This window comes from Balaenoptera physalus (assembly GCF_965194825.1).
Source record: "Balaenoptera physalus genome assembly, chromosome: 7".
Classification (NCBI taxonomy): Eukaryota; Metazoa; Chordata; class Mammalia; order Artiodactyla; family Balaenopteridae; genus Balaenoptera; species Balaenoptera physalus.
The window spans coordinates 100,220,422-100,233,478 of NC_138886.1; the positions used below are offsets into that span (position 1 = coordinate 100,220,422).

Below are 13,057 nucleotides of genomic sequence, written 5' to 3' on the forward strand. Positions count from 1 at the left end.
TATTGCGGGTCATTGCTCTCTCTCTCTCACCCTTAATACCTTGCCATAGGGAATTTTCTTAATGCCAAGTGACCCTTGTAACCTTTCCTTCAGATTTTATGTGCCAAGTTTATTGCTGCATGTGGGTGTTCTTCTTCTGTCTGTTGGCTTCTCTTCTGCCTGGAGCCTGGCTACTCAAAGTGTGGTCCATGGACCAGCAGCATCAACATTACCTAGAAGCCTCTTAGAAATGCAGATGCACCGTCCCTGACTCCTGACCAGAATCTGCATTTCACCAAGATCCCCAGGTGGTCTGTTGCACTTTAAATTTAAGAAACATTCTATTCCCACTGCCTGTACAAAGGGCATCATTATATACAACAGAGGAAGAAATTAATTTAATGGCTATTAATATGTCACTCACTGCTTAGTGATGGACTTTACCAAGACCGCACCAGGCCATCTCCCCGGGACTGTAGTGCATGGGTGTTTGCTTGCTTAGTGGACCTTGATTGAGTCCATCCAGGATCTTTTCCACCAGGGAGGGGGAGCTTCTGAAGGTAATATATCTCCATCCCTGGGGCATTCAAGTGAAAAATTCTGAGCCATTGGAAGCTTAGAACTGTCACCTGTAAGATTTATTTTTTAATCTTGGCTTGAAGTCCTCTCTGACGTTATTGCTGTTTTGCACTTTATACTTGTTTTTTTCTAAAATAAGTTTGGAATCATGGTGGAGATAGCTTGATAGCCCAACAAGAAAGTATAAAATTCTCCCTTAAGAACTGACAACAAGCACATCAACCATGAATCAGGTTCTTTAATCTTTCAAGTCCCCTAAAGCAACCTTTACTGTGAAAGGTGGAATTGTGCCAGCAGCTTTCAAAGATCAGATTGCTTTCTTTCCTTGCTTGTTAAATGTGACGCATTTCTGACCCAGATACTCTTTTAAAATTTTACACTTCTGATGGATTTTGTAGCTCTGGAGAGAAACAGATTCCTTCAAAACTAAATAAAGAATTTATCCAAGAGCTATAATTTAGAAGTTAAAAGATTTTGAAGTACTTAAAGATATAGAAAGAACAATCTGTGCTCTAGTGTTTAATGACACAAAATAAAATACCTTTAACATTTTGTATTGAAAAGTAAAAAAAAAAGTACTTTTCTAATCATCTTTCATGTTGAACATTCTACATACTCAGAATGTGGAATGCACAGCTACATGAGAGTAGGTACTTGCCATAAATATTTACATACTGATGTGACATGAGTCAGTCGTTACTATGAAATAGATCATATGCACACATTTTAAGAAGACTACTATTGTTTCCTAAAAGAATATATGTGGGTGCATCCCCTCATCTACAGAATTAACCACTACAACACATTTGAATCTTCCCTTGCTCCTCCAGACTTTCATTCCCCTCGTTAAGTATTACCCTGCTTTTATTAAACCAATCTTTGTATTGCTTTTCTTTGTAATCTATCATGTATGTAGGTAACTTTAAACAATAAATTGTCTTGTGTTGCCTTGCTTTTAACTTTATGAATAGGATAATCCTGCATTCATTCTTCTGTGACTTGCATTTTTTTTGTTCTACATTAGTTTTTGAGGTCCAGCGATGTAGATATGAATAGCTAATCAATTTTCATGGCTGTATGCTTTTTGATGCATATTATACCATGTTTTACACATCTATTTCACCATTTTATGTTGATAGACATTTTGATTGTACCCATTTTTTATTATAAAAATGTATAAATATTGGTACAGCTGCTAAGAACCATCTTACCAGTGATTTTTAAATTTTCCTTATGCACAAACTATCTGACTTTCCTAATAAGTACAGTCAATTCAGTGAAACAACAGTCAGTATCATGGTTTTAGTGGCACGCTCCAATGGTTAAGATGAATGAATGCTCAAGAACCCACAGTTGTCACATTGGTTGTGCACATAGACCCAGCCATTGGCTCCACTAATATCTATGAAAGGACCCTAGAGCTCTAGAGGAAATGTGTTGAAAATGTATAAAGAGCCTTTCTTGTGTATTTTCATAAAATTGTGCTGATGTGCAGGCTGTCTTGTTAATATAGTTTCCAAGAAGAAAGTGTCCCTAAGATGAGTGGAATTACAAAGTTTAAACATTCCATGAGACAGTATAATGACTTTTCTTCGTTACAACTTTCCTATTTTTCTGATGTAATTCTGTGTTGGCACTGAGTGGCAAAAACAGAACTTGCAGTCACAGCACTTTCTTCCTAACCAATGTATAAATTTAGAGTGACCTCTGTATGCATGGCTCTAAATATCCAGTTGATTCCTACAGAACAGTTTCAGCCACTGAGTCAAACGAACTTAGTCAACTGTACATTTTATATCGACACAGCAACATCTTTTTTTCCTAGAGAAAGAATATATACTATTTTAAAAATTCAAGTAATGCCTTTGCCAAACTAAAACAAACAAAACCAAAACACACTAATTTACTAATGTTAAATAAAAATGTGGATACTATTTTTACTCAAGGAAAACCAGGAGAGGCAGGTCTAGGACCAACAGGCATGGAGTTCTGATTCTCAATAGACTTTATTATATTCACAAGTTTTATGCACATGTAGAACCCTTGCTCAGGGCCCCTTTGTCTGCATAATTCATTGGATGTTCCAGCCCTGTTCTGGGTAAAGTAGGACAGGTCAGCTACAGCTTGAGTGGAAGCTCTACCCTGAAAACTCCAATGTCTGGGTAATTTATTCAATCCAAAGAGTACCTTATGTCAGTATCTGTTTACTTATCTTTTTGATTAGTGTCTGTCAGTACCAGAATATGTGTGATGTTGACATGGAAGTGAACTTCATCCAATCCATGCTTTCTAGCAATATTTGGACTAATAAAGCCAGTGTTCCTGGGTCAACTAGGTGAAAGCCAGTTAATGATATCTGATTTTTCACGGAAAACAATACCCCGTGTTCTGAAATACTCCTTGACCAGGTTTCCTTCCCATTACTGGTTTTCTTGATGGATAGTCAACTGCAAGTTTCCAATTATCATTATATGATCAGTCAAATTTCGTTGCAATGCTTCACTGTAAAAGCAGATGACTACGGCTTGCTGTTAGTTAGGGTGACCGTATAATTTCAGGACACTTTAGCAAATGAAGGAGATGATCTCAGTGATTATTGCAGGACAGAAGCATAAACCAGGGCTCTGTGGCTACCTGGAAGTCTCTATTTTGGCCTGGCAGTCTCAGAGCACAGCTTTCTTACCGTGAGAAGGGTCATCTATATACTAATAGCAGCATTTCTTAAACGTCCCATGAGAGATCTGTGATCTAGATATCTCATTTTCCTTTTCTGCCTTTTCTTAATCTCTGCTTTTTTTGTAATTTGTCTTTCAACAGCAGTTTCACTATAGTATACTGTACACAGATTTTTGGTGCCTGCTATTAAGGGTGGTGGAAAGTTAAGCTCTTAATAAATTCCCTTTTATGGAATCTTTGTACTACTCAATAGCATACTTGAACTACGGAGTCAGGGAATATTAAGCTATGTTCAAAATCCCCCGAGTGTCCTTCTGTGAAACATCAGCAGGCCAACAAGCCTATGACAAGTCTAATGAAGTCTCATCTGAGGACCCATTCTGGTGCAGTGACATAGTGACAATTTAACTGTCGTCCTCAGAGGTACTTAAACTTCTGAGTCCCTCAGTCATGATGGATATCTTTCATTAATTTAGCAATAACTATTCAATGTCCATTTCACTCTCCATCCCAAATCAGGTCATTGATGAATGGCCCTCTGCCATTTTACCACTAGGGCTTCAGGGCAGCCATCTGTATGGAAAAATGAGTGTCTCCTGCCCTGAGCTTCTCTTGGGCTGTGATACCCTACTTCCTGACCTTTATGTCATAACTGAGAATTGAGCACTCAGGGCTCAAACTTGCCTTCTTTAAAGTTTCGCTTTCAGAAAGCTTTCCTCGTGACAACTGGATATGGTTTTGTTTTCTCCTAACAGATATAGTTAGATACTACATTGTATTTTGGATGAGTTTGAGGCTGGTGATATGGAGAAAAGGAAGAAAACAGAAAAGGAATAACAGTGATTCCACAAAACTATTTATTGACTTAAGTTTCCTATGTTTTATCCTAACATTCTTAGTTACTAAGTGTGGTAAGTACAAGTCACCTATAAGATATAAAGATATACCAAGTTTCTCCATTTCCACTAAGATCAGGAACAAGACAAGGTTGCCCACTCTCACCACTATTATTCAACATAGTTTTGGAAGTTTTAGCCACAGCAATCAGAGAAGAAAAAGAAATAAAAGGAATCCAAATCGGAAAAGAAGAAATAAATCTGTAACAGTTTGCAGATGACATGATACTATACATAGAGAATCCTAAAGATGCTACCAGAAAACAACTAGAGCTAATCAGTGAATCTGGTAAAATAGCAGGATACAAAATTAAGGCGCAGAATCTCTTGCATTCCTACACACTAATGATGAAAAATCTGATAGAGAAATTAAGGAAACACTCCCATTTACCACTGCAACAGAAAGAATAAAATACCTAGGAATAAACCTACCTAGGGAGACAAAAGACCTCTATGCAGAAAACTATAAGACACTGATGAAAGAAATTAAAGATGATACCAACAGATGGAGAGATATACCATGTTCTTGGATTGGAAGAATCAACATTGTGAAAATGACGATACTACCCAAAGCAATCTACAGATTCAATGCAATCCATATCAAACTACCAATGGCATTTTTCACAGAACTAGAACAAAAAATGTCACAGTTTGTATGGAAACACAAAAGACCCCGAATAGCCTAAGCAATCTTGAGAAAGAAAAATGGAACAGGAGGAATCAGGCTCCTTGACTTCAGACTATACTACAAAGCTACAGTAATCAAGACAGTATGGTACTGGCACAAAAACAGAAATATAGATCAATGGAACAGGATAGAAAGCCCAGAGATAAACCCATGCACATATGGTCACCTTATCTTTGATAAAGGAGGCAAGAATATACAATGAAGAAATGACAGCCTCTTCAGTAAGTGGTGCTGGGAAAACTGGACAGCTACATGTAAAAGAATGAAATTAGAACACTCCCTAACACCATACACAAAAATAAACTCAAAATGGATTAAAGACCTGAATGTAAGGCCAGACACTATAAAACTCTTAGAGGGAAACATAGGCAGAACACTCTATGATGTAAATCACAGCAAGATCTTTTTTGACCCACCTCCTAGAGAAATGGAAATAAAAACAAAAATAAACAAATGGGACCTAATGAAACTTAAAAGCTTTTGCACAGCAAAGGAAACCATAAACAAGACGAAAAGACAACCCTCAGAATGGGAGAAAATATTTGCAAATGAATCAACGGACAAAAGATTAATCTCCAAAATGTATAAACAACTCATGCAGCTCAATAGTAAAAAACAAACAACCCAATCCAAAAATGGGTAGAAGACCTAAACTGACATTTCTCCAAAGAAGATATACAGATTGCCAACAAACACATGAAAGGATGCTCAACATCACTAATCATTAGAGAAATGCAAGTCAAAACTACAATGAGGTATCACCTCACACCAGTCAGAATGGCCATCATCAAAAAATCTAGAAACAATAAATGCTGGAGAGGGTGTGGAGATAAGGGAACCCTCTTGCACTGTTGGTGGGAATGTAAATTGATACAGCCACTATGGAGAACAGTATGGAGGTTCCTTAAAAAACTAAAAATAGAGCTACCATATGACCCAGCAATCCCACTACTGTGCATATACCCTGAGAAAACCATAATTCAACAAGAGTCATGTACCACAATGTTCATTGCAGCTCTATTTACAATAGCCAGGACATGGAAGCAACCTAACTGTCCATCGACAGGTGAATGGATAAAGATGTGGCACATATATACAATGGAATATTACTCAGCCATAAAACGAAACGAAATTGAGTTATTTGTAGTGAGGTGGATAGACCTAGAGTCTGTCATACAGAGTGAAGTGAGTCAGAAGGAGAAAAACAAATGCCGTATGCTAAAACATATATATGGAATCTAAAAAAAAAAAATGGTTCTGATGAACCTAGGAGCTGGACCGGAATAAAGTCGCAGACATAGAGAATGGACTTGAGGACATGGGGGGGGGTTGGGGGGGGAGGGGAAGCTGGGACGAAGTGAGAGAGTGGCATGGACATATATACACTACCAAATGTAAAACAGATAGCTAGTGGGAAGCAGCCGCATAGCACAGGGAGATCAGCTCGGTGCTTTGTATCCACCTAGAGGGGTGGGATAGGGAGGGTGGGAGGGAGACGCAAGAGGGAAGAGATATGGGGATATATGTAAATGTATAGCTGATTCACTTTGTTATACAGCAGAAACTAACACACCATTTTAAAGCAATTATACTCCAATAAAAATGTTAAAAAAAAAAGATATATCAAGTTTTTCCAGATACATCCAACCCTTCAGTAATTTTCTTACAAATTAAATGTGTGCATTTTCTCATAAGACAAGAAAATGGTAAAGGAAAGCTGTAGAGTTAAACAGTTCTTTATGACATAACATTAAATTTGAAATGTCAAAATCCCATTGAGGTTAATTTATGAGGTTTCATTGTGCCTTTAATGGTTTCAACCTGATACAGGCCTTGGCTTGTTTTGAATTCTATTTGTCAGAAATACAAAACATTAAAGCCTCAGTCACTGAAAGAAAAGTAAAGATAAACTGTGTGTATTTTATGAAAATTCTTAGGTAGAAAGCTAGTATCTATTATGCAGGAACAAGAAGAGGCTCTATCTTTAGTTTTTGTTCTTTGAAAGTACACCAGTGATTTCAAGACAGAAGTACAAAGAGAGATGAATGAAAAACACATAAGTACAATGAGCAAAATCTTTACTTTATAAAATTACTTATTCCATTTGATTTTAAAAATAAGAATCTGATAAAATAACCTCAAACCCCAGGCTGTAAATATTAACATAAGTATTCCTGAATAGTTAAATTATTGGAAAATACAAAGCAAAAAGACAAATAATTATGACACTGTATCTAAAAAGTTAAAACAGTTCTGGAAATGATATAAATGAAACATAATTTTATAAAGCAAAGCATAAATAAAATAGGTAAATTTCGTGTGAAACAAAATTTACTTGACAATTTTTGGGAATTAAAACAATGTTAATTATTAAAAATGTTGTGCTTCTTTCATATTTGCACATGAAAATGAAGTATTCAGTTCAGTAAATGCTTTGACCTTTTGTCCTATGTAGGGCTGTTGGTGTGTTCCCTAGGAAGCTGCCTCTGCATGGGAGATTTGTGTGTGGGTGGTTGAGTGGGGGTAATTCTTGGGAACAACACCTGGAAGGTTGAAAGAGCAGCTGAGGTGGGCAGAGAGACAAGTTGAACTGCAGTGCAGTTGCAACAGAAGTCTCTGAATACCCCAAGGGGGAGTCTGAAGCAGGGATGCCCTTCAGGGAGGTCCCAGTTGAGAAAATGGGCCTCTGCCACTGCATTGCATCACTCCATTGTATTCTTGGGCACTGTTGTCCCTGGGGAGGGGCACAGCCTTATGAGAGTCAGCTCCCTTCAGCCTGGCAGATCCTGGGGAGAACCTCAGTCTTGAATAGGGGGGAATAATGGAATCTGGGCTCTGTACAGCAGATTTCCCTAAATTGTTGCCTTTTACAGAAACGTTTCACAATGACAGCATTCTCTTACCCTAACTTTCTTTTTTTTTTTCTTTATAAATTGTTTTCTTTAATCCAAAAAGGAGTGGGAAATGGGGAGGGGGGGTTCATTTAATTATTTAATTTTTTGAGGATCACCTAAGCCCCTCCACCACTTTCTATTATGAAAAGTTTCAAGCACACAGAAAAGTGGAAAGCAAAGTACAATGAACACCCATACGCATACCACTGAGTTTCAATAATTAACATTTTGCTATATTTGCATTTTCCCCTGAACCATTGAATATAAGCTACATACATCATGACACTACACTTTGAGATATTTCAACATACATCTCCTAAAATATGGATATTCTCCTACATAGTATCATTTTTGCTCTTAACAAACTTGACAGTAGTTTCCCAAAATAATCTAATACCAAATCTATAATCATCCCAATTGTCCCCAAGATGTTTTTATGGTTGTTTTAAACACTTGAATCAAGATCCAATCAAGCTTCATGCAATGCAAACAGCTATGTCTTTTTAGTTTATTTTAATCTAGAAAAGTCTCCCATTTCCACCTCTTCCCTCTGATACTGACTTTGAAAAGCCTGAGCCAAGTGTGTTGTAAAGTGTCCCATATTATGCTCTTACCCTAACTTTCCCCTTCCTCTCTTACATTGCCAATCTTGCTGTAGGCAAATTTAAGAACCTGTGATTCCTTTAGGGGACAACTAAGTGGAGGGTAGGAGGGCGCTCAAAACCCTGCTGGGCCCCCATGTGGAGAAGGTGGTTCTAGACCCCATCTTACTTTGATTTTGATTTCAAAGCCGTGTGCTTGCTCATAATCATTATAAGAGCATTGTCTCTTGGGAAACCTAGGAGGATAAAACAAAACCACTCTATGAGAATTGTGGTGGGTGAGTTACAGCAAACCAATTAATGGCTCTAGCAGAACTTGTAAAATTTAACTCTTATTATTGAAATTAATCAAAACTCATTTCTTTTTTTTTCATAGAATATTCTGTGTTGCTTATTTTTCTCCATTATTTGCAATGCCATATCATTATGAGATATTGTTAATTTGTCTACGTGTTAATGTTGAAAGATATTTGACTAAAGTGCCTAATTAAAAAAAGAAAAATAAATATAAATTGCTATTAGATTTCTTAGACCAGTTATTATCAAAAGTGTTTTAAAATATGCCTGTGCATGCACACGCATGCACATACAGAGTGGATATTTAACAGTTTTTAGATGAATGGAGGATGTCCAGGTCAATTCTCAATTTAAAATTATTTTTCAAGCATTTTAAATTTAGCAAGTCCTATTATGCCTGTAACTTTTTTTCTGATTCTACTATCACATGCCCTTAGTTCATCTAATAATTTAACATCATGCTAAAAGGAGTGATTTCTTGAGTATGCTTTCAAAAAAGAAATCAACCTGCTTAAATTAAATGTACAGTAATTCTATTTGTCAGATTTCACATCTTCCCTTCCTTTCATCTCTCCATAAGCCTGGCTTTAGTTATTATTTTTACATGTTACCAATACCAACAAATTTTGTTCTTGTCAGCTCTTCACCACCCTATCCATGGGTAATGTGACCTTCCCAGATGGTGTAGGAAGCCTAATCTTCAGGTGTCTGCAAACAGGGGGAGGTAGCAATTTTTGCATATGAGAAATACCGTACAATATTTTTTCATAACTATTTTCTCCTGTGTGTGTCTCCATGTTCATTCAGGCTGTCCCGACAACAGCTCTGACCCTGGATGTGCAAGTCCCCTGGATGGATTTCAGGGCTGCCTGAGGCTCATCTCCATTGGTGACAAAGCGGTGGATCCCATCTCCATACAGCAGGGGAAGCTGGGGAGTTACCGTGACCTCCAGATAGACACCTGTGGCCTCACAGACAGGTAGGCAATCTCATGTCAGCATGCCTGTTTTCAATTTTTTGATAGTAGATTACAAACAAATGAACCGCTGGAAAAGAGCATATTCTTGCCCCTTCTCCATTACTGATATCCATTCCATAAGGAAAAATTATATTTACATTGAAAACAAAAATGACAAATTTTAAATAATTGCTTCTTTCCAATGATATTTTCTTAGAAGACACACTCTAATGAATTTTCCTTGTGTATGCCTCCAAGCTCCTTAATTCACACAGAATACTATTGATGCTGTTATAATTATTGATTAGTACATACTTTAAAAAATTCGAACATTGCACAAAACAGATTAGAATATTCTAAAGAGATCATTGAGGACCCGGAAATAAAAATTCTATGTGGTCAGCTGCATTCACCTTACACTCCCTCTTCTACAGGAAAAGTGAAAAGTAACTCTTCCTTTGAGAAAGGTTGAAGCTTTGGGGATTTCTAGTGATGTTGTAAACACAGTAAAGAATGGAGAGAATTCAGTTACCACATACTGAGCATGGTACCACTTCACTGAAGAAGACAAGAAAGGCAAAGCTTTAAAACAATAGCATATTAAAATTGCTAAGCATTGCAACTTTACTGCAGTTATTTGTTAGTCATGTCTGACTTTTAAGTAATTTTGGCTAAAAGGGATGGCTTAACCATCACACATTCAAGTTTTTTTCTGTGACTGGTATGTCTGACTTCTCTGCAGTAGGAGTGCATTAAGTTCGTGTTGAATAAATATACACACTCCAGACATCCTCACACATCCATACACGGGCACCTTTCCAAAGTTCACACTGCACAGAGTCCTTTGTGGAGTAAATCTAATCTAAATTTAACACTAATTGAAATTCCCTGTCATGTCCAATTAACTACAAGTTACAGTGCAATCTAGCAGTGTATGAGAAGATCATAAATTCCCAGTATGTAAAATATTGACTCACAAGAATTTGAGTTCTTTAATGCAAATGTCCATGGCCATATGTTCACATTCTATTCATTTGTAGAGGAAAAAAAATGATTTAAAGAATTTAGAAAAAACTCTCTACCCTAATTTTCAGATTATAAAAATTTTTTTTGGCATGGAAAGTATAACATCATCTGCAAGTTATAATTGCAGCCAGCTCTGGCATCCTGAATCTTGGTATTGGGAGAGGGTTAGAGATGCTCTCTTGGAAGTAGAGCACATCCTCTCACCCATGGGAATGGCTTTTAGTGGGTCAGGAGGGTGGGAGGTCACAGCTCACTGCCAGTAGCCTGGTTGTCACTTCGGTCGCGAAGCTCACAGAAAGTTATATTAGTGCTTGCAGAATTCCATCACAACACATGTGTAATCACAATATTTATCTCACATAAAGGTTGCCCCTTTGTGCATAAAGGTCTTTATTTCAAAAACAGAACAAAAAACCAACGTATCTCTGTGTGTGTGTGTGTGACCAAAATAGAAAAATAAAATAAATTTCCACATCACATTTTTAAAAGATTTTCAGGTATCTGTGCCAGTCTATGGAGACATCTGTGGTATTAAGTTATCTTCTATAAAATTGAGGCTCATGGCAACTTTGTAAGTGGTTATAAACATAGCTATTGGCACTTTGGATGGCCTATATAGTCACTACTTGTAATTTTTTATGGTTCAACATCTAAAGACATATCCTTACTCTCCATTCTTCTTAATACTAAAAATATTCATTTTTTCTCAACCCTTTAGTCCATACCTACTAACTGCATGTCCAATGCACCATGAAATAGATTCACTTAAAAGTGCAGCAAAGCAGACACTTACACCTGGGCTGCCTTCGGGCGCTGGGCACTGTAAACAGCCAACCACCCAGCCCACCACTCTGCCTGCCCAGAGCAAGTCCTAATGTGCTCAAGTGAATCTGAGATTTATTATTAAAATGCAGCTAGCTTTATAACTTCTATCCATCGGGCACAGGAATTAATAATTCATGATACATAGCAGCGTTCCTCACACTGCAAATGCTGAAAAGATGTTTGAAATCCTAGCGGTACTTCTTAGGAAACTTTTCTGAGCCATATAAGGACTTGTGCATGACGCTCTGCCTTCCTGTGGCTCAGATGACACTTTATAGGGAAGGCAGCGCAGTCCTTTGGGACAAGGCTATGGGGAGGGGAGAGCAGTGAGGAGGGATCCTGTCTTACACCCTTTGGGTTTTGGACATTAGGATTTCATGTCCTGTAACTCAGGCTACATAGCTCTTTTCAGGTTCCTTTTAGGCTCAGGTGTTTGCTGTCTAGAGCACCCCCAGCCATGGATGGTGATGATGGGGTCACTTTTCTCACTTCCACTGCCTTTGGCCCAACATTAATCTTCTAGATGCTAAATATGACACTGTGCATCATACATCTTGGGGTTCTTTTTAATAGAAAATAACGCATTTAGAAGAAAATTAATTACCACAAACTTTAAGTTCTTATTTATGAAAAAAAAATCTTATCCCAAAACATTTCTAGGTAAACTATGATATTCTTTATCACAGAGCAGTCATTTTCACTGCGTTAAAAAGTATGGAATCTATTCTAGTATGATTTTAGAGAGTTCCAACGTGTCAAAATGAAAGGCATGAAGTTACTTTGTTCAAACGAGGGGTAAAGGGGATGGGCCCTGCTCGGGTCAAGCCACCCTTTCAGTCCAATGGGGTTCTTCGGTAACATGATCTGAAATGCCACCACTCCTAATAGTCTGTGACTCTGCTATAGACTGTCCTGTTCTTTGACTGTTGTAGTAATTTGCTGACTGGCAAGGTTTGGATGCCCCATCGTAAACCTCTCCAGAAAGATAAATAAGTCGGGCACCATTTATTCCACACGTGAATCCCAACTGGCCCAAGCTGATTTTGAAATTCACAGTCTTAAGGTTGACAAACTGTTCTGAAATTTGTCAGAAATTAAAAATAAGCAGATCCAGGAAAAATTTCAAAAAATCTATTATGTATCATTTTATTTCTTTTTAAAGTAAAAGTGAGTTTGCCTATTTCCAGTTCTTACTGACAGTTGAAATTTTTCCATATTTTTCCAAAGAAAACCAAAATAGTTCTTTGGTTAGATCTACTGGAATTTCAGTGTCTGCGAGTGTAATTTGTGCAGTAGTAGAGTAGAAAAAAATATCATAAAATAGCCAGATGCTCCCTTTCATCTTTTGTTTTTCCTACTTTCCTTTTAACGATGTTTGTTTTACCTTATCTGATTTGCAGATAAGTGGCTGTTGGGGAGCCGACTGGGATGAAATAGGGGTGTTTGTTGCTCTCTGGGTATTTCTACATGTTCATTCTGTCCTGTTTTCTAAGCAGAGATCTTTTCATTGGTGTGAATCTCTCTTTTTCTTAATACACTTTGTGGTAGTTTGTTATGGCAATAATAGAAAAATAATATAACATTTATATAAAATTATGTATAAATTTATAAATCTATACACACACACATATTTTCTT

At 37.3% G+C, this 13,057-nt stretch overlaps 1 protein-coding gene across 4 annotated transcripts in view; it reads left to right on the top strand.

The window, feature by feature from the left end:
- The window catches only part of LOC309665098 (contactin-associated protein-like 3), a 239,849-nt gene that overhangs the window by 163,624 nt on the left and 63,168 nt on the right, over nucleotides 1-13,057 (top strand). For all 4 annotated transcript variants that reach the window (XM_082471232.1, XM_082471233.1, XM_082471234.1 and 1 more), the window contains one exon: nucleotides 9,419-9,590. In XM_082471232.1, the coding sequence (XP_082327358.1) occupies nucleotides 9,419-9,590 (172 nt within the window). The remainder of the gene's footprint in view (nucleotides 1-9,418; nucleotides 9,591-13,057) is intronic.